Source organism: Cyanistes caeruleus, unplaced genomic scaffold, assembly GCF_971803275.1.
Source record: "Cyanistes caeruleus unplaced genomic scaffold, bCyaCae1.hap1.1 HAP1_SCAFFOLD_89, whole genome shotgun sequence".
In the NCBI taxonomy this organism is placed as follows: Eukaryota; Metazoa; Chordata; class Aves; order Passeriformes; family Paridae; genus Cyanistes; species Cyanistes caeruleus.
The window spans coordinates 481,450-503,564 of record NW_028255894.1 but is presented as its reverse complement, the minus strand read 5'-3'; the positions used below and the strand labels follow the sequence as shown (position 1 = coordinate 503,564).

The 22,115-nt window shown below is 53.7% G+C and overlaps 2 protein-coding genes across 2 annotated transcripts in view; one reads left to right on the top strand and one right to left on the bottom strand.

Moving 5' to 3' along the window:
• The window catches only part of LOC147646604 (uncharacterized), a 518,783-nt gene that overhangs the window by 118,166 nt on the left and 378,502 nt on the right, over nucleotides 1-22,115 (bottom strand). The gene's annotated exons all lie outside the window — the stretch shown is intronic.
• LOC147646611 (uncharacterized) overlaps nucleotides 1-22,115 on the top strand; it is a 212,429-nt gene that overhangs the window by 16,477 nt on the left and 173,837 nt on the right. The window contains exons 3-4 of the mRNA XM_086873151.1: nucleotides 6,185-6,690; nucleotides 7,386-7,392. Coding sequence (XP_086729277.1) covers nucleotides 6,185-6,690; nucleotides 7,386-7,392 — 513 coding nt within the window. The remainder of the gene's footprint in view (nucleotides 1-6,184; nucleotides 6,691-7,385; nucleotides 7,393-22,115) is intronic.

Below are 22,115 nucleotides of genomic sequence, written 5' to 3'. Positions count from 1 at the left end.
TGGGTGAAGCTCTTCCCGCACTGGGGACACTTGTAAGGCCTCTCCCCAGTGTGGATGTGTTTGTGGGTATTGAGGTTGGATCTCTGGCTGAAGCTCTTCCCACATTCCCCACACTTGTAGGGCCTCTCCCCAGTGTGGATGCGCCGGTGGGTGATGAGTTGTACTTGAAGCCCTCCCCACAGTCAGGGCAGTGGAAGGGCCTCTCATCCGTGTGAATCCGCTGGTGTACAAGGAGAGTGGAGCTGCTGTGAAACCTCTTCCCATACTCAGGACACTCATAGGGCCTCTCCCCAGTGTGGATGCGCTGGTAGCTGATGAGGTGGGAGCTGCAGCTGAAGCCCTTCCCACATTCCCCACACTCGTAGGCCCATTCCCCAGTGTGGATCATCTGGTGACAGATCAGGCTGTTGCTCTGTCTGAAGCTCTTCCCACACTCCAAGCACTTGTAGGGCTTCTCCCCATCCTGAAGCTGCTCATGGACCACCAGCTCAGAGCCCCAGCTGGATCTCCAGCTGCCTTCCCGACACAGGGTGGGTCTTTCCTCCTCAGAGCACCCTGGGATGGGTTTGGAGCCCCTCCTCCTGTGGGATCTCTGGGGATTTTCCTCCCTGTTGGATTCCTGCACTGTGGAGCTGCTCACAATGGCCTCTTCCATGAGGTTCTGCTGTGGGGATTTGTCCTCCCTGGTCTCCATCCTCAGCTCCTTGTCTGGGGGAGGAAGGACAAGGAGAGGATGGGATTTGCCTCCGTGCCAGAGGGAAGGGGAAGGAGATCCCCCCAGTGCGTCCCCGGCAGGACGGCGTCGGCAGCGGGGTTGTCCTGCAGCCGGGGGCCAGGCTGGGCTGGGAGATGGAGCAGGAGAGAGGGGGAAAGGGGCACTGACTTCTTCCTCACCTGCCTGGGTGTCCCACAGCATCTTCCTCTTCCTTGCAGCCTTCTCATCCATCCAGCCAAAGTTTGGGATGGGGAAATCCTGGTTTGGGAGAGAACAAGGAATGAGCACGTTGAGTTTGAAGGTCCCTCCGTCCAAGTCCCTCTCTATAAGTCACCAGGGCATCTGGGGGGTCTTGGTTTGAAAGGAAAGGTGTTTGCTAAGGAAAGCAGAAACCCCCATAGAAATTGATAAAAATGTAAGCAACAGCCCTCTCCAAATTATTATAATCTTGATATCAAAATGATCTCAGATAAAGATATAGGAATAAAAATAGTTCTTTAGTAAAGGAAGAAAAATGAAAATGCAGCAGTACAAAAGAAAAAAAACAACAAAAAAACAGCACTCTGTGAGAGTCAGAATACAATCTGACACCCTGTTGGTCAGGGTGCTGGTAGCAGTCCAATTAAATGGTGGCTGCAGTCCTGGAGAAACATATGTGGTTCTGTTGAAGCAGTGATCCCATAGAAGATTGTTGCTTACCTCTGAAGTTCTGGTGCTGTAGATGGGTCTGGTCTCTCCTCTGGGAATCCAGTGGACAAAGACTGCCTTTGGTGCTCTGATTCCCAGATTATATCCATGCAGGAATGCTTGGCTCCTCCCCCTGGGTGGAGCATCTCACAATGGGATGATGTCATTTTATCAGTCCTGCACTGAGACTCAATGGCCCATTAACAGAAGATATCCCCCTGGAGGAAGGATGGGTGGTGGAAGAGATAAAGAACACTGCCCCACCTGGTTTTAACAGCTGGCCCATTAACAGAAGATATCCCCCAGTTATGAGGGATGGGTCATGGAGGAGATAAAGAAAACTGCTCTACCAGGTTTTAACAGATGGTGATAGAATACATACTTTTGGTTACATCTTGCATTGCAACCCAAGACATGTGGTCCATAAAAATTTTAGACTACCAAAATTCAGCACTGAAAATGCCTTCCAGGAGTTCTCCATCTCTGGTCTCTCCCTATTGATATTCAGGGTTTCCCCCCGTCCCAGCTGCTGGGGGTCCCACTTGTACTGGGAGTCCCCTGTCTACTCAGTCCCTCCCCTGCCCAGTGTGCTGGGAGTGCCAGGAATCTGAAAAGTTCCCCCTGTTTCCATCTCCCCACTTAGGGATGCTGGGACACCCCAGTATCCCCCCAAGGGGCATTTTCCACTCAGCTTTGGAGTTCTTCATTCTCCAAACATCCGCCCCAAAAAACACAACCCCTCCGGATTTCTCGGCTGAGCTCCCCCTCCCCGGTCACCTCTGCCATGGGGGTGATGATCCCACAGGTGGAGAGCTGTGAATTCAGGGAGTGCTTGACCTCGTGCTTCCTTCTCCTTTCCCTGATCCTCCTTTGTCCCTCCTTCAGGCTGAAGAAGCTGCTCAAGGAGTCAGAAGCAAAACTCCAAGTCCCTTGGAGCTTCAATCAGCCCCACTGAGGGCAGGGACTGCCAAAGGCTCCCCAGGGACTGGTGAGAACAGATCCTGGAGGCCAGGATTGCCGGGAGCCAAAGGCTCTGAGCAGGGAACTGCAATGCTGAGCCAGCCCTGGCTGGGTTGGAGGAAGCAGAAAGGCCAAGCCCTGAGCCCAGGCCTGGCCCAGCAGGGCCTGTCCCTCACGGGTAGCTCGGGGCTCTTTGTGGGGCAGTGGGATGTGAGGGGCAGCAAGGACAAATGCCATAAACCTGTGTGACACTCCAGATCCTTATGGAAACATTGGTCAGTGTGACACCATGGGAAGTTGTGGAACCAAGGGGATCATTGTGGCACTCTTGGGCCCATGGAACCAAGGGACCAGTGGGACACTCTGGGGCCTTATGGAAACAAGAGGCCACTGTGAGCCTGCAGGGCTGTAACACCCAAGAACACTTCAATGCTGGTGGTAACCAAAGGTTCCTGTGCTTGAGTTTGGTGCACAGGAGAAACACCAACCAGATCTTCTCAACATGGACAGATGTAAAGAATATTCTTGGTAGGAAGGGACCCACAAGGATCAAGTCCAGCTCTTAAATGAATGGCCCACACAGAGATTGAACCCACAACCCACAGCAAAGGTGATACTGGCACCATGCTCTGACCAACTGAGCTAAGAAGTCAAAATGACACAAAATTTTACTGGTAAAATACAGACAATCAAGGAATTTTGGCAAAGGGTTTAATACAACATCCAACTGAACATAAAACTCTTACCATAGCATTAACTTTGCAAACATAGCTCATTTAACCTAAAAAGTGTTAACCCTTAAGATGTTATGTATCCAGAAATGTTCCAGGTACATAGGAGTAGAAGGAGAAGAAATAGAGAACAGAAAGACAGAAAATCTACAGAAAGACACTTCCAGGATGATCCCAGTCACTCCCACTACAATCTCAGTCACTCCCAGTATGAGATATGGCACCCAGTCACCCCCAGTATGGTTCCAGTAATTCCCAGATCCTCCCAGTATGATTCCAGTCATGGCCAGAGTGACTCCCTCTCACTCCCAGGATGGGCCCAGTTGTTCCCAGACACCTCCAGCATGGTTCCAGACACAGCCAGCACCTTTCCAATCACTCCCATTATGATCCCAGCTAGTTCCAGTAGGATCCCAGTATGACCCCAGCATGGGCACAGCTGCTCCCAGGATTATCCAGCGTGGTTCCAGTTGCTCCCATTTACCTCCACTGTGGATTCAGTTTCTCCCAGTCTATCCCAGTTGTTCCTAGTCACTCCTCAGGTGCTTCCAGCCTGATCCAAATCGCTCCCAGCCACTCCCAGTCACCCTGAGTGCAGTGCCAGTTGCTGCCAGTATGCTCCCAGTCTTGCCCAGGATGGCCCAGCTGCTCCCACTGTGATCCCAGTAGGATGCCAGTTGCCCTCAGCATGGTTCCAGTTGCTCCCTGTTCCTCCCAGTGTGATCCAAATTGCACGCAGTTGCCCCCAGTAGAGTCCCAGTCCCTCTCCAGATGATCCCAGCCCCTCCCAGCAAGGTCCCAGTCATTCCCAGCTGCCTCCAGTGAAGACCCAGTCACTCCCAGTTCCTCCCAGTTTTTCCCAGCATGGGGTCCCAGTTGTCCCCAGCATGAGGTCCCAGTTGTCCCCAGCATGAGGTCCCAGTTGTCCCCAGCATGGTTTCTATTTGTTCCCAGTGTGTTACCATTCATCCCCAGTATGGTTACAGACTCTCCCAGTATATTCCAGTTGCCCTCAGCATGTCCATAGGCATTTCCAGATACTCCCAGTAATCCCAGTCAGGTGCTCGTTATTCCAGTAGGATCTCAGTCACTCCCAGTATATCCCAGTCCAGCACTCCCTGAATTCACTGTCCCCCAACTGTGGGATCATCATCCCCCCTCCCACAGGTGACCAGGGTTGGGGAGCTCGGCCAAATATCCTGGGGGGTTCCTGGGTTGGGTTTTTGGGGGTGATGATTGGAGAATGAAGAACTCCAAAGCTGAGCAGAAAATGGCCCTTGGGGGGACATTTGGGGTTCCCAGTGGCAGCTGCTGGCAGAGGCAGCCTGGAGGAGCAGAGCCCTGTGTCCCCCAGGATCCCAAAGTGGGGAGCCCAGAGAAGGGGAGCACCACAATTTACGGGACCCTCAACAACCTGGAGAGAGGGAGGGGGGTCTCCATGGACCACCTGCACCCCCAAGAAGAGACTAAGGGGAGCAGGGACCCCAGGATCATCAAAACTTTCAGCATTCCTAAGTAGGGAGATGGAAAGGGGGGAAACTTTTCAGATTCCTGGCACTCCCAGCAGCCTGAAGAGATCAGGGACCGAGAAGACAGGGGACCCACAGTACGAACCCCAGAAGCTGGAATGGGGAGGAACCCAGGAACACCAAAGGGGAGAGACCAGAGATGGGGAACACCTGGGAGGCATTTTCAGGGCTGAACCTTGGTGTTTGGGAGGTTTTTAAGGACCCCATATCTTTGGTTGCAATGCAAGATGTAACCAAAAGTATGTATTCTATCACCATCTGTTAAAACCTGCTAGGGCAGTTTTCTTTATCTCCTCCATGACCCATCCCTCATAACTGGGGGATATCTTCTGTTAATGGGCCAGCTGTTAAAACCAGGTGGGGCAGTGTTCTTTATCTCTTCCATCACCCATCCTTCCTCCAGGGGGATATCTTCTGTTAATGGGCCATTGAGTCTCATTGCAGGACTGATAAAATGACATCATCCCATTGTGAGATGCTCCACCCAGGGGGAGGAGCCAAGTATTCCTGCATGGATATAATCAGAGCATCAAAGCACCAAAGGCAGTCTTTGTCCACTGGATTCCCAGAGGAGAGACCAGACCCATCAACAACACTGGAAATTCAGAGGTAAGCTAAAATATTCTACAGGATCATTGCTTCAACAGAACCACATCAGTCACTCCAGGAGGACTGCAGCCACCATTTAATCAGACTGCTTTCAACACCATGACCAACAGGGTGTCAGGTTGTATTCTGACTCTCTCAGAGAGCTGGTTTTTTGTTTTTTTTCTTTTGTACTGCTGCATTTTCATTTTCCTTTCTTTAGTAAAGAACTATTATTTCTATTCCTATATCTTTATCTGAGAGCACTTTGATTTCAAAATTATAATAATTTGGAGAGGGTTGTTTCTTGAATTTTTATCAATTTCAATGGTGGTTTCTGCCTTCCCTAGCAAACACCTTTCCTTTCAAACCAAGACCCCCCAGATACCCAGGGACTTCTAGAGAGGGACTTGGACAGAGGGACCTTCAAACTCAGGATGCTCATTCCTTGTTCTCTCCCAAACCAGGATTTCCCCATCCCAAACTTTGGCTGGATGGATGAGAAGGCTGCAAGGAAGAGGAAGATGCCCCAGGACACCCAGGCAGGTGAGGAGGAAGTCAGTGCCCCTTTCCCCCTCTCTCCTGCTTCATCTCCCAGCCCAGCATGGCCCCCGGCTGCAGGACAACCCCACTGCCGACGCCGTCCTGCCAGGGACGCACTGGGGGGATCTCCTTCCCCTTCCCTCTGGCACGGAGGCAAATCCCATCCTCTCCTTGTCCTTCCTCCCCCAGACAAGGAGCTGAGGATGGAGACCAGGGAGGACAAATCCCCACAGCAGAACCTCATGGAAGAGGCCATTGTGAGCAGCTCCACAGTGCAGGAATCCAACAGGGAGGAAAATCCCCAGAGATCCCACAGGAGGAGGGGCTCCAAACCCATCCCAGGGTGCTCTGAGGAGGAAAGACCCACCCTGTGTCGGGAAGGCAGCCGGAGATCCAGCTGGGGCTCTGAGCTGGTGGTCCATGAGCAGCTTCAGGATGGGGAGAAGCCCTACAAGTGCTTGGAGTGTGGGAAGAGCTTCAGCCACAGCAACCAACTGATCTGCCACCAGATGATCCACACTGGGGAATGGGCCTACGAGTGTGGGGAGTGTGGGAAGGGCTTCAGCTGCAGCTCCCAACTCATCATCCACCAGCGCATCCACACTGGGGAGCGGCCCTACGAGTGTCCCGAGTGTGGGAAGAGGTTTCAGACCAGCTCCAATCTCCTCCTGCACCAGTGGATTCACACGGATGAGAGGCCCTTCCACTGCCCTGACTGCGGGGAGGGCTTCAAGCAGAACTCCACCCTCATCACCCACCGGCGCATCCACACTGGGGAGAGGCCCTACAGGTGTGGGGAATGTGGGAAGAGCTTCAGCCACAGATCCAACCTCAATACCCACAAACACATCCACACTGGGGAGAGGCCTTACAAGTGTCCCCAGTGTGGGAAGAGCTTCTCAGACAGGTCTAACTTTGGCAGACACCAACGGAGGCACCGGTAAGGGAAGCCCTACAAGTGCCTCAAAATACAGGAAGAGCTTTGTGCACTGCTCCAGTTTCATCCGCCCATGGAGAATCCACATTGGGAAGAGACCTGGTGATCCATGTTCCCTGGGATCCATGCTGGGAAGACACCTGTACCTTTTCCTGCCCATGGCAATGTCATGATGTGGGATCAAAGACTGTGAGACTGTGATCATGGTCCATTATATTCAATCCCATCTCAGGTCATTGCCAGGGGCAGGAAAAGGACTCCCTCTCTCTCACCAGAGAAGGGTGTCCTTTCTTGGCAGGAGGAAATACGTGGCCAGGAAGAGTCAGTTGGTGGTATTTTAGTTTTCCAGGTGAATGGTTTGTATTATCCTTTCTGTTACCAAAATTGTTTCTGTGTCTGTTTGTTCCTTATCTCGTTGCTGTTCTCAATAAATTGTTCTTATCCCAGCCTGGGATCTTTGCCTTTTGTGCATTCCATGGGAGGTGGGAGGGAAGCGAGCAGCAGCGCAGTTTCAGCAGGAGCAGGAAATTGGGGAATGCCATTCCTGAAGCCCAGCCAGTGGAAACCGAGCATCCCAGCTAGTGCCAGGCCTGGTTGCCATGGCAGCAGCTTTGGGAGCGGGTCCCTGGCTGGGGGCTGCGGGAACCTCTTCCCTCTGGTGCCCAGGGACAGGAGTGGAGGGAGCGGCTGGAGCTGAGTGGGCAGGTTTAGGCTGGATGTGAGGAAAAGGTTTTTCCTGCGAGGCTGCTGGGGCACTGAACAGGCTCCCCAGGGAAGGCTCCCAGCTCCAGGGCTGGCTGAGCTCCAGCAGCGTTTGGCCAGCGCTGCCAGGCCCAGGCTGGGATTGTTGGGGTGTGCTGTGCAGGGCCAGCAGTTGGACTGGAGGATCTCCATGGCTCCCTCCCAACTCAGCCAATTCTGTGGCTCTGGGATCTCATGAGCCTGGGGATGGGACTGCAAATGGTTGCCATGGCAACGGGCTCTGGCTCCAGGCCTGAGCTGGTGTCCATGGCAACCACCCCGGGCATGGGGTCTCCATGGAGTTGCCATGGGATTGATCATAGCAACACGGTGCTATGATGGTTGTCATGGAAACAGACAATGGCAACAGGTCCTGGTGATAGTTGCCATGAATCAGACCATCGCTACATGGGGCTGGTGATGGTTGCCTACCAAGGATCAGATTTGTTACAGGCCCTCAGAAACGCTCCATGGGGACATTCCATGAGTCTCCTGGCTGTTCAAGAGCCAGAATGTCACAGGCAGAGACAGGGGTTCCATGGAAACCTCCCAGAGGTTTCTGGGGATGCTGAAGAGCCGTGTGCTCAGACGCAGTCACAGCAATTCCATGGTGACATCCCAGGGGTCCTTCGGCTGTCAAGGTACCGCTCTGTCACAGGCAGTCCCGGGGGCTCCGCGGTGACATCCCAGGAGTCCCCAGGCTGCCAAAGAGCCGGGATGTCACAGACACTCCCAGGGCTTTCTGTCATGGGCAGAGTGGGAGCTTCAGGCAAAAGGTTTATTGCTTTATTGGAGAAACTTCTGCTGAGTCATGAGGTGGAGAAATGACACCCAACAGGCACCAGGGATCCTCAAACCCCTCCAGGCTGCCTAGACTTTTAAATTCTTTCTAAGAAAGGAGACTGGGAGTAGCTGGATCCAATCCCAGCTCCAGATTTTGTCAAAGGTTTATGTGTAAAGACTGGACAGGTGGAACTGAACCCTAATGCAATTTTCCCCACAGGATTAACAATGGAATATCAGATATATTTATACAGATACTACTGTCACTGATTCTGGCATGATTAGACAGATTTATTTACACCACAGAGTAAATAAAGAAAAATAGTTATTTACTCCACAGTATAGGAGCTATAACAATTATTAGACTACAGTGCTCTAAGAAGCAATTTTGAAGTGAACAGGGCTTTGCTGGAGTTGTTTGAGCCCATTCCAGGCACAGCCTCCTGCTCCAGCAGGAACTGCCTTTCCTGTGCCATGGCCAGGGCAGATCCCGATGCAGGAAAAGCCCCAGGCCAGCCCCAAGCCAGGGAAGGGCTCGGGCACAAGTGCAGAGTGCCGTGCTGGGAGCTGTGCCAGGGACAGCCTGAGGCACCAAAGGCACCTTGGCAGCAGCAGCTGCTTCCAGGCCATGGCCAGAAGGCTCCCTTGGCACCCCGGCCTGGTGGCCAGCACTGCAGAGCTGCTGCTTCAGGGCTCATTTATGGCTGGGCTCTGAAAAGCCACTGCTGCTCCAGGAGCCTGACTGGGAAGCAATTGACCCCAGCACCTTGGGGACAAGATAATAATTAAACAACTCTTCATGCCAGCAGAGACAAGGCAGGGGCAGAGGAAAGGGGAGAGCCAGGCCCAGGGGACATGGCTGCAATGGTGATGGCTGTGAGGTCAGTGCCACTGCAGCAGCCTGGCTGGCCCTCAGCAGACATTCTGGCCAGGAGGGTTGTGAGGGCACCCAGCACATCAGAGAACCCACACAACAGCAATTCCATCCTTGGGGAGGGGCTTTCACTGTGTCAGGTTGCACAGAGCTCCTGCTCTGGGAGCATTCCTGGGATGGGGCATCCATTTGTCTGGAAAAGCAGCTGCAGTTTTGTGCCACTCTCATTGTAAAATATTTCCTCCTTCTAACAAATCCAAATCCACTTTTAGTCACTTTAAACATATTGATCCTTTTTCTGTCACTGCAAGATTTGGTAGAAAATAACTTTGACCAGTGTTTCCATTTTCACAGACCATGGAGAGTGACCAAAAATCTCCCAGGATGGGGTTTGGAGGCCTCATCACATAAGCAGCAGGTAGAGGCTGAGGGCCCTGGGCTGTGCAGCTGCAAGGCCCTGCCAGAGGCAACTTGTGCAGCCCTTTGGCCATGGCTGCTGGCCCTGGGCCTGAGGCCAGCAGGGGACAAGTGACCCTGGCAGCCCTGGGGCCTCATTGCCTCCTTGTCCCTGCTCAGCAGCCTGGCAGGGGCCGCCCCATGGTGCTGCCCTTGGCATTGCACATCCCCACATGCCAGTGGCCCGGGAAGAGCCCTGAGCAATGAGGGAGGGACAGCATCTGCCTTGCCAGGGGCTGGGGCTCAGCCCTTGGCCCTTGCCATTCCTGAAACACATCCAGCTTTGCTCAGCACCACAGACACCTTTCCCTTGCTTGTCCCCAGCTGCCATCAGGGCCTCCAGTCTTCTGCTCTGCCTGGAACCTGGGGACGCTTTCTCACTCGTGTCTCTCATTTCAACTACAAGAAACTTCAGTGTTTCCATCTGACTTGGAGCTCTTGAGGAGTTTCTGGAGCACACTCTGAGGGACTGAGTGTGATGCCAAGAGCCCCAAAGGCCCGAGAGGGTGATGAAAGTGCTGGTGCTGTGTCTGTGCTGCTGAGCTGGGCCGGGCTCCTGGCTCAGAGGCAGCTCCTGGCAAGGGCAGCGCTGCAGAGAGACAGCTCTGGCCAGGAGCAGCTCCTGAGCACAGCCCAGCAGGGCTGGGGCCCTGCCAGGGCAGCTCAGGGACACAGAGAGCAGGCCCAGACAGAGCTGCCAGGGGCTCAGCACTGGCAGGGGCTGTGGGATGGGCCAGAGGGGGCTGTGTCCCAGCAGCACCTCTGTGGCTGTGTCCTGGAGCCCCAGAGCAGCTGTGATGTCAGAAAGGGGCTGTGTGACAGCTCCGAGTGGGTTGTGTGAGGTCACAGCTAGGGTTGTGACATCCCAGAGTTTGTTGTGTGAGGTCACTGAGCAGCTACAGCATCATAGAGGGGACTGTGTGACATCACAGAGAAGGCTGTGACATCATAGACCTGGTTGTGAGGTCAAAGTATGTGCTGTGACATTACAGGGTATCTGTATGACATCACAGAGATGGTTGTGTGACATCACCGATGGGGTTATGACATCACAGAGCTGACTGTGACATCATAAAGGATGGTGTGAGGCCATTGAGCAGAGACTGCCATCATAGAGGGTAGCTCTGTGACATCACAGACCAGGATGTGACATCACAGAACAGACTGTGACATCACAGGTTGAATTTTTGACATCACAGTCTTCTGTGACATGACAGTACAGCTGTGTGACAACACATGACAACATCCCAGAGTTGGCTCACTTAACAGAGCTCAAACCTAACAGGACTTCAGTTATACCTTAACCTTAACTGAAACCTCAAATGTCACAATTTAGTAAAACAACAGCATTTACTGGATTTAACCCAATTTATAACCTATGACTTTTTGATTTAACAGAGGGATAATCCTTAAAAATATTCAACTTAGCTTATAACTTATATTAAACTTTAAAAAGAGCAACACTAGGCAGCATTTAACTTAGCTTTTACCTCGTGACTTACCCTCACTCACAGGCCTGACTGACTCAGATCTCCAAGGCACTCCAGCCCCTCCCAGAGCAGCATTTCTGCCCCATTTGCCAGGGCACAGCACTGGCGTGTGCACACAGACACAAAGAGGCAGTGCAAGGCAGCTGTGAGAAATTCCCCTGCAGGGCAGGGAAATGCTCCCTGCCGATGCTTTGGCATCTCCCCAGCGGGCCAAGGGCTGAGCCTGGAGGAGTGGGGGGATCGGCCCAGGCTCCGTCCTTGTTCGGGGATGCCCCGAGTGCAGCAAACGGGAGAGTTCCCGGCTCACAGAGGCCCCACTCCGAGGGAGGTGGCTGGCCCAGGAGAGCTGCAAGGGGCTCCTTTTGGAGCGCTGTTTGTAGGGCCCCAAGAGAGGGGCTTCAGGCACAGCAATGTTTCATCCTGGCCACACCTGGCATCAACAGCTTTCTTTGCAAGGCTGAGAACAGGGATGTTGTGCCACGCAGGGAACAGGAACAGTTCCCAGGGCTGCTCCTGAAGCAAGCAGGAGCTGCTTGGGCAGCAGCAGTGCCTGGGAGCAGACAGTGTTTCTGATGAGCTGCAGAGGAGCTGAGCCCAGGGGCTGTTGGCCAAGGCCCAGGCCCAAGGAGCATTTCTCAGCTGGCAGGGCGGCCTGAGAAGGGGAGGGGGGAATGCACCAGCACAGGGCCCCATGGAACCAAGCAGAACATTCCGACACAGTGTGGCACCAGGTAACCAAGGATCTATTGTGATACCACAGGGCCCAATGGAACCAAGGGAACATGGAACAGGTCTGGCTTGGCCTGACTGGTGCAGCTGACCGGGGCATGTTGAGGGTCACTTCTCATCTGCTGCTGGAACACTGGGGCTATGTGCTTTCCTTCCTATGAAAAAGAATTGTCCTCCTTCTCCAGGCACCCATGGCCAGAATTGGGATTTCACCTCCAAATTTCTTGATATTGAGGGATTGTTCCCATAGGAACATTGCTAGGAAAACTCTCTTGCAATGGTTCAGGAGGGTTACCTCTCATCTCCCCAGAAAACACTGGGAAGGCTCCGTGCTCTCCTTCTCATGGGAAGGAACTGTCCTTCTTCTGCAGGTTCCCATGGCCAAAACTGGGATTCCACCTCCAATATTCCCTACACCCAAAGACTGCTCCCAGATGAAATCTGCCATTACTGACAAGTCTGTCAGGGTTGTCTGTCAGCCTTGGCCTCCTGATATCCAGCTCTCACCTGCCTTCCAAACCCTGGGGCTCTGTGCTTTCCTTCCTATGGGAAAGAACTGTCCTTCTCAGCCAGGTGTCCATGGCCAGAACTGAGATTCCACCTCCAGCTTTGCCTGTTGTGAGAGACTGGAGGAGATTGTTGGCTCGAAACATTTTGTGTTTCAAAGGGGAGGAAGGGTCAGGTCCAGCCTTGTCCTGCCCTGTAACCCCAGCACTGCACTGCCCTGGAACCCCAATCCCCCCAGAGCCTCTATCCCAGCCCTGCAGTGTCTGCCAGTCCCTGGCACACCAAAGGCAATGCTCCTCATCCACCTCTGGAGCCCCCAGCCCAGCTCCTGAGTGACCAAATGATGGGAAATCCCACCTGGGGAAAGGGCCCAGGAAGACCAAGGGGAACTTAAGGCTGACTACAAGGCAAACACACATCTTGACCCTACCTCCTCTTGGAATTTCTATCTGAATCCAGGAGTTGGTATCTCTGTGTGTGTTTCTCTAAGGCTTTTTTGTCTTTCTTTCATTTTGTGTTTCCTATTTCTGTCCTCTTGCAAACTTTGAGAAACTTAAAATGAACAGGCTTAGAGTTTGTGGAGTTGAATGGGCCAAGTTAATGTTTTGAGAAGTTTTTTGTTTATTGAATGTCATATTAAACCATTTGTCAAAGTTTCTCTGATTTTTTATAGTTGCCAGTAAAGGCTGTTTTGTTGTTTTGAGCTCCTCAGAATCTCTTGCTGGTATTTCTCCAGTGCATCCAACTCAGAAGACACAAAAAATTGTAATTCCTTTTAAATGTCTCCTTGAGAGAGTTGTCTGGGGGACGAGGGTACTGCTTGGTGGCAGCCCTGCATTTCCCTCCTCTGGTCTTGGTCTCCAGCACAGCCATGGAGGCTCTTTGGGCTCTGGACTTTTCCTGCAGCCACCAAGAGAGGCTTAGTCCTGCCTTTGGCACAGCCAGCCCTGGCCAGCACAGGCTGTGCACAGCAATTCCTTTTCTGTGCCTGGCCTTGCTGCCAGCCCTGGCAGCGGCTCCGTGGCCCCTTTGTGCCCCGCTGGCCCAGCCATGGTGCCCCAGCCCCTGTGCAGACCCAGCCCAGGGCAGGAGCATTGCAGGTGGGCATGGCCCCTGTGCCGTGGTGCCCACAGCAGCCCTGGGGCTCTGTGCCCCATGGCCTCCCTGCTGGGCAGCCTCTCCCAGCTCCTGCAGAGCCTGTGGCACCTGTGGGCCTGCACACACAGCCCTGCCCGGGCTCTGCCAGGCTCTGGGCCAGCACAGAGGCTGGGCAGGGCTGGCCATGGCCAGCAACAGGCCCTGAGCCCACAGGAGGATGGAGCTGGGCCACGGCCAAACTCAGCACAAGCCAAACCTGGGGTCAGCAGCCAGGGCTGCCAACGCCTGGGGACAGAACCTGGTGGTGACAAATGTCCTGGGTCCCCTCCCTGCTCTGCTCATGCCACCAAGGGCACAGAGCAGCCTCCTCTCTCAGCCACTTGCCTATTTTCAATCCCTTGCCCTGCAGGCGCTGTCCCTGCCCCACAAGGCCTGGGCTGAGTCCTGCCCCTGCACCCTCACACAGGCTGAGATGGACACTGCTGGTTTCTCTGGCAGGCTCTCTGAGCCCAGCCCAGCTCCCTCCAAGCTGTCCCAGCTGCCCTGAGCTCTCGGCAGCAGCCAGGGCCTCTCCCCAGCACAGCCCAGCTGGCTCTGGCCCCACAGCTCTGCTCAGGGCCGGCTGCTCTGGGCGCTGCCCCACGGCCTCAGCCCCTCTGCAGGGCACAGCAGCAGCTGCAGCTCAGAGAGGCCTCAGCCCCAGCCATGGGGGAAGGTGCTTGGCCAAGGGAAAAGGAGGCTCCCTGGGTGCCCTGCTCCCCTCTCCCTGAGGTGCTGAGAGCTCTGCAGCCCCTCCTGCCATCCCATCTGCCCAGGCCAGCACAAGAGCCCCGGTCTTGGGGCTCTCAGGAGCTGCTCCTGCTCCAGGCCCAGGGCCCATCCCAAAGCTGGGATAGCCAGAAAGCTGTGCCCATTTCTGTTCATTCCTGCTCTGATGAGGAGGGATCCTCAGCCACCTGGAGAATGCTAATGAATTTTGCTACTCCAGAGGCCACCTCTTCCTTGGGCTCATGGAACCAAGAGGCCCCTGTGACACTGCAGGGCCTTGTGGAACCATGCAGAGCATTGTGACAGAGCAGGACCTCATGTCAAGATGGGGCCCTTGGGACACTGCAGGGCCCTATGGAACCAAGGGGCCAGTGTTGCTCCTCAGGGACTCATGGAATGAAGGAAACTTGTTTGAAACTGTGGTGCCCTTGGGACCAAGAGGCCATGGTGACACTGTGGAACCAAGGAGAGCATTGCTGCACTGAGAGACCTCATTGAAGCAAAGATCCACTGAGACACTGTGGGGCATTGGGGGACCAAGGTGCCATTGTGACACTGCAGGGCCCAAGAATCCAAGGGACGTTGTGACACCAAGAGGTCCCATGGAACCAAAGGGACATTGTGACCCTGGGAGGCCTCATGGAATCCTGGAGACCATTGTGACACTCTAGGGCCCCATGGAACTGTGGTGACACCAGGTTGGCTGGGAGTGTTGATGTGCTGCAGGGTAGGGGGGCTCTGCACAGGGAGCTGGACAGGCTGGATCCAGGGGCCAAACCCAACAAGGTGAGGTTTAACAAGTCCAAGTGCCGGGTCCTGCACTTTGGCCCCAACAACCCCTGCAGTGCTACAGGCTGGGGACAGAGTGGCTGGACAGCAGCCAGGCAGAAAGGGAGCTGGGGCACTGATGGACAGCAGGCTGGGCATGAGCCAGCAGTGTGCCCAGGTGGCCAAGGAGGCCAATGGCTCCTGGCCTGGATCAGGAACAGTGTGGCCAGCAGGAGCAGGGCAGGGATTCTTCCCCTGTGCTCAGCACTGATTGGGCAGCACCTGAAACGCTGTGTCCAGTTCTGGGCCCCCAATTTAGGAAGGCCATGGATGGGCTGGAGGTTGTCCAGAGAAGGGCAACAAGGCTGGTGAGGGGTCTGGAGCACAAGTCCTGTGAGGAGCAGATGAGGGAGCTGGGGTTATTAATCAAAATGAATAGGAAATCTGGAGCAGGAAGAGTAAAGAAAGCAAAGGTGAAGCAAAGGAAATGCTCAGGTCAGTTTGGGGGTGGCTGCCAGGCAGCCCTGGCTCTGAGCAACAAGGTCTGCAGTGGCACAGGAAACTCACAGCTCATGGGAACAAATTTTCTGTGTGACTTCAGAGGCCACGACAAACCTGAGTGGTTTCCCTCCCATCCCCCAGCCCTGCCTGGCCCCAGGGGCTGATGACATTTGTGCCCCCTCAGGTTCATCTCCCCATAGCAGCACCATGGGGGTGCTGACGCCTGCTCTGGGCAGTGCAAACAGGGGCTCCTGAGCCAGTGCTGCCGTGGCTGTGCCTGCAAGGATGCGGCACCTCTCTGAGCTGGGGGAGAGGCCAGGGCTGCACAGGGGGGATGTTGTTGGCAGCTCCATGAGGACGCTCTGGGACGCTGCCCTGGGGTGTCCAGCGCAGTGGGGATGGATCAGCCCCTGCTCTGCTGCTCCTTCCCGTCTCCCCCAGGGACCTTGCAGAGCCCCAGCCATGCTGTTTGCCCCTAGCCTGCCCACGGCCAGCCTGGGGCTGCTCACGGGGGTTTTCTGTGCTGAGCTTTGGCCTGGCCGTGTTCTTGAGAGAGCCTGGGCAAGGAGCCTGGAGCCCCCAGGCCCTGCCCTGAGGCGTCAGCGCTGCCCCAGCAGTGCCCATGGCCTGTCCCTGCTGCAGCCCCGGCACTGCCACCCGCAGGGCTGTGCCCGGCCCCGAGAGCACTCAGGCCCTGCAGCAACACCAGGGCCAGGAGGGCAGCGGGGCAGTGGCACGGGAGCAGCACTGGCAACACCAAGTGCTGCTGCTCCTGGCCACAGCTGCTGTGCCAGCACTGATCTGCCCCAGCTCTGCACACAGACACTGCTGCTGCAGCTCCAGAGAAGGGAACAAAAGGGGCATCTCTGGAGAAAACTTTGCTGGGAGATCCTTTCGTTCATTGAAAGCCACCAAGAGCACAGGCCCTCATGGACATAGTCTGTGGCCACAAGGAAGGTGGAGGGACAAACAAAATGAGAAATGGCACAAATAATAACATTTTATTGTACACAATATTAGAAAGTAAAATGAAGAAAAAGAACCTCCAAAATTAAAACAAGAAGTATCAAAGTTGACTTTTATTACAAGTGATTTGCAGAAATTGTCCAGCTGTTTAATGTTTCTGAAACCATCCAGTCATCAGTGTCCACACTGCAGCCTTGAGCTCCTGGTTCCTCAGGCTGTAGATGATGGGGTTCAGGACTGGAGGCACCACTGAGTACAGAACTGACACTGCCAGATCCAGGGATGGGGAGGAGATGGAGGGGGGCTTCAGATGAGCAACTATGATAGTGATGAAGAACAGGAAGACCACAGCCAGGTGAGGGAGGCAGGTGGAAAAGGCTTTGTGCCGTCCCTGCTCAGAGGGGATCCTCAGCACAGCCCTGAAGATCTGCACATAGGAGAAAACAATGAACACAAAACAACCAAGTAGCAGACAGGCACTGACTGCAATGAGCCCAAGTTCTCTAGTGTAGGAATTGGAGCAGGAGAGCTTGAGGATCTGTGGGATTTCACAGAAGAACTGCCCCAGGGCATTGCCATGGCACAGGGGCAGGGAAAATGTATTGGCTGTGTGCAGCAGTGAATAGAGAAAGGCACTGGCCCAGGCAGCTGCTGCCATGTGGGCACAAGCTCTGCTGCCCAGGAGGGTCCCGTAGTGCAGGGGTTTGCAGATGGACACGTAGCGGTCGTAGCACATGATGGTCAGGAGGGAAAACTCTGCTCCAAGGAAGAAGAGAAAGAAAAAGAGCTGTGCAGCACATCCTGTGTAGGAGATGTGTCTGGTGTCCCAGAGGGAATTGTGCATGGCTTTGGGCACAGTGGTGCAGATGGAGCCCAGGTCAGTGAGGGCCAGGTTGAGCAGGAAGAAGAACATGGGGCTGTGCAGGTGGTGGCTGCAGGCTACGGCGCTGATGATGAGGCCGTTGCCCAGGAGGGCAGCCAGGGAGATGCCCAGGAAGAGGCAGAAGTGCAGGAGCTGCAGCTGCCGCGTGTCTGCCCATGCCAGCAGGAGGAAGTGGCTGATGGAGCTGCCGTTGGACATTTGCTGTGGCTGCACATGGGGACCTGTTCATGGACAAAGGACAGTGGCAAGTCAGGAGAGATTGCTTTGAGTCAAACATGGGCCATTCCCTGTAGATTGTCCCACTGGGACTCACCCACCCTTGTTCCAGCTCTGGGAAAACTTCACCCAGGTCCCTGACTGAGCTCCAGCTGTGCTGTCGAGCAGCCAGGCCCATGCCTGGGGGCTCTCCAGGAGCCATCCTTGCCCTGCGGCCCTGTGTTTGTGGCCATGTAACAGAGGGGAAAAGCTGGATATTCAGGATTTTTGAGGGGAATCACTCCTAATGCAGAAGGGCTTGTTGCCATCTTTATTCCCACTTCTAAAAGATATTGAGACCAGGAAGAAATTTTAAATATTCTTTTCCTGCCCACAAATCATTCCTGGTTCTCTGAGGTCAGAAATCCCCAGCATTTCTGCTGCACTCAGAATTTCCCACTGAGAGATGTGAGAGGCAAAGGATTCCCTGTGGCTTAGGGAAGGTGAGGGTCTGGATGGGCTTGTTCCCAACTGCCCTGGGTTTGCACCTTTGGCTGGAATCAGAGCACAATCACACTCCTGTGTCACCCTGGCATAAACCAGACCCTGCCCAGGGCAGAGGGATCCCTGAATGTCTCACCCTCTCTAAAGGTCTCTGGGCAAGGTCTCAGCACCCCCCTCTGCCAAGGACACTCACGGCTCCCTTGGCAGAGCCAACAGCATTTCCTCAGCTGTGGCATCTCTGCCCTTCCCTGTGGGACATTCAGGGAACTCTGAGAGGCTCTGGCACAGATTTGCAGCCAGGAGGGCAGCTCAGAGCTTGGAAGGACACAGCAAGGAGATCCCCAGGTGTGCCCATGATGGGATCTCAGGGAGGGGGCTCAGCTCATTCCCCTTTCCCATGGACTGCTTTGCCCACAGCCCCACAGGTCACAGGGAAGCTGGGACACCCCATTCCCATGGACACACCTGCCTGGCAGCAATCCCAAGGGCAGGGCCTGACTCAGCTGCTGCAGATGCCAGAGCCTCCCTGAGAGACCCAGATACCAATGACAATATCAGAGCAGTGCATTTAGGCTGTTTAGGAGCCTCCCAGCAGAGAGACTGAGCACCCAAACTTACAATTCTGGCATCTCTGTAAATGTTCCAACATTACTTTGCTGATCCTGGTGTGTCCATTTCACCTCAGAATGTTCTGTGATTCTGGGATTACAATTCCTCTTCTGCTTCTCTCATCTCCTTCGTTGTCTATAATCAAAAGAGAAAAAAACCCTAAACCTTTGCAACAGTGTTAGAACAGTAATGTAAAATCCAGACCTTTATTGGAAACTTCCATGTATCCCAGTGGGGATGGGGTGCACCCGGCCCCTTATTTCAACAATTTATTAAGGTTGATTAATTAGGATATTTAACAGAAACATTCAATAGGAGATTCAGCTGCCCCAGTTACACACCCCTGAGTCAACCCATTGGAGTAGGTCCAAGGGTTTCTATGCCCCAGTTTTTGTTATGACTGCTCACATTCTGGTTACAAAACAAAATGTTCTTCTTGTAGCTCCTCTCCCTGATGATAAGACTATACAGTATTTCAGAAATCTATTTAGAAGATCAGATTATTGTTCTAAAATCTAAGAGTAAGGTTAGGAAACATATTAGAGTTAATTAAGGATAATAGTTGTCCTTAATTATAATATAAATGTAATATAATATAATATAATATAATAGTATAGTATAGTATAGTATAGTATACTATACTATACTATACTATACTATACTATAGAATAATAGTTTAATAGAGTTAATTAAGAATTAAAATTTTATAATTACATGATAATAGTTTACAGATCTAAAAATATATTAAAAATGCATAAAAAGCAAAAATCTTTTTGCTATCATCTCAACTTTCCCACCCTGCTTAAAGAGAGAAATTGAACACAGTCTCAGGAAAGCTCCTGATCTTTACAGCAATTCCAGTCTCACCTTCTTTTGGGAAGTGTCCTCTGGAGCTGTGTCCAGGCTGGACTGGAGCTGGGAGCAGCCCTGCCCCACACAGCCCCTCTCAGCAGCAGCCCCTGCCCTGCTCAGGGTGGCTCCTTCCCCCCACAGCTTCTCCCCAGCGCTGGGAGCAGCTCCCCGGGCCGGCTGAGAGCTGTCCCTGGCAGGCAGCAGAGTCCCTGCCCCAGCACAGCGCCCTGGGCTGCAGGACCCTGCTCTGCAGGACAGCCCTGGGCACCCCTGGCTGCTCTGCACAAGGGACAGGCAGAGAATGTACTCACAGGGTCTGTAGGCACTGGCATGTTCTAGCTTGAGGAGATGCCTCCAGGAGCTGCAGCTGCATTGTCCTGCAGCCAGAGGCTTCCTGTGTCAAGGGCTGGCAGGGATTCTGCCCCAGGCACTTCTCAGCACCTTCCCAGCCCTGACTGATTGAAGCTCTCTGTGCCTCTGGGCTGTGCCCAGGGTGGCTGCAGGCAGTGCCCCAGCCCTGCTGGGCTGGCAGAAGAGCTGCTCAGCAAGAGAAATGTGCTTTTGAAGCTCTTCTTGGTTTCCAGGAGCTGCCTCTGTGCCAGGAGCCCGGCCCAGCTCAGCAGCACAGACACAGCAGCAGGACTTTAATGAGCCTCTTGGGGCTTTGTGCTGAGGCCCTGAACATCAGTCCCTGACAGGGAGGGGAAGAAAGCTCTCAAGAACTCCAAGTCAGAATCCAACTCCAAAGTTTCTTTCACTTTTAATGGGTCCCACTGAGGGATGTGACTGAGAAAGTGTCCCCAGGCCCCAGGCAGAGCAGAGAACTGGAGGCACTGATGACAGCTGGGGACAAAGAGAAGCCAAGGCTTGGTGCCCTGGGCCACAGCAGCCAAAGCTGTGCCAGCAAGGGCTGTGAGGAGACACCTTGTCCTGAGGCCCTGGGGCCTCCTGGCACAGCCCCAGCAAGGCTGGCCACTGTCACCCCCTTGGCCTGCCCTCAGCATCCCCCCTAGCCCACATGCCAGTGGCCTCAGGGATCTGCTGGAAGGAGTCCCTGGGGAGCCTTGCTCAGGAATGGCCCTGGGGGCTCCTTCATGCTCCCAGGGACTGCAGCTTTTTCAAAGGACTTTGGCTTTTGCTTTGGAGTCTCTGAGAGCTTTGTGCAATCCTGGCCTCCAATTATCTGCTGTAATTAGTCCCTTGAGAGCCTCTGTCAGTAACAACACTCAGTGGGGCTCATTAATGCTTCAAGGTACTTCAGTTCTTAAGGCACTTTCCTTTTTCCTTCCCACCCTGAGTCTCTGATTAGTTTGTGCAATCATGGCCCCAATTATCTGCTTTAACGAGTCCCTTGGGAGATTTGCATTGACACTCAGTGGGGCTCATCAATACTTTGAGATACTCAGGGCTTTTTCAGCTACTTTGGATTTTCCTTCCCACACTGAGTCTCTGGGAGGTTTTTGTGCAATCCTGGCCTCCAGTTCTCTCCTCCAAGGAGTCCATGAGGAGCCTGTGTTGGGGATGGGTCACAGTGGGATCCATTAGTGCCTTAAGAAACTTTGGGTTTTTCCTCTGACTTGGTCTCCTGGAAAGGTTTGTGCAATCTCCTCTCAGGCCCTGAGGTTCAAGGGCTCAGCTCCAAATGCACCACGGGGCTCATTAGGATCAAGCAAGTCCTAACAAACCATGGCTGTGCCTTGATTTCCCTCTGGTCTGGTGCAGTTCTTAGGAAAGTTTCCTACAATGGTTATGGAGAAACAGTTCAAAGAGCTTCTAGGAAATAGGTATTCCTATTTTAAAGGGTGTCTTTTATTCCTGTTCTCTTTAGAGCAGAGGTGATTGCAGCATTCAGTGATGGATATTGATCCAGGGTCTCTCCTAAGGAGGTCTGGCCAGGTCAGAGAAGCTGTGCCTTGAGGTCTGACCCAGTGGGGACAACCTTGCTCCACATTCCCCAGCCCCATCCTGTCTCTCCTCTCTCCCCTGGGACCTGCTTTGCTCACAGAACTGGCTGCACTCAGGCAAAGAGGGGTTTTCCTTCTTTGATTTTAGCAATCTAAAACTGCTGAGTTTCCCCATGGAAAACAGACACCCTCCTCAAGTGTGTGCCAAGCCCCAGGTGCCACCAAGGAGGTTCCCCTTCCCCAAGGCAGAACCACACAAGGAATGTTTCAGACACACAGGGAGTTCTACAATAAACACAACCCCAGAGTTGTCTGAAGGCAGAATTAGAGCAGCTGCTGAAGGACAGAGAAGCTTTGAACTCCTTGCAGCTGAAAGCACCAAGTGGGTTGTTGGGAGGTGTGTGAGTGAGGCAAGAGTGAGGGAAGGGAAATGCAGAGAGCCCTGGAAGTGTTTCTGTGCAGACAGGCTGCTGCAAGGGCAGGGTGGGACTTCTCTGGGGGGAACTGTGAAGGAGGTCGGGGCAGAGTGACCTCCCCAGTGACCTCGAGATGTCACACAGCCACCTGGGATGTCACAGCCCACTCAGTGGTGTCACACAACTTGCTCTGGGATGTCACACCACATTTCTGTGATGTCACATCTCTTCCTATATGCCACAAAACCACCTCGTGATGTCACATAGCCTCCTGTGATATCACACAGCATCATTTGATGTCATAGTTCACTCTGTGATGTCACAGTCAGTATTGTGATGTCATACAACCTGTCCTGAGATGTCACATGGCTCTTCTGTGATGTC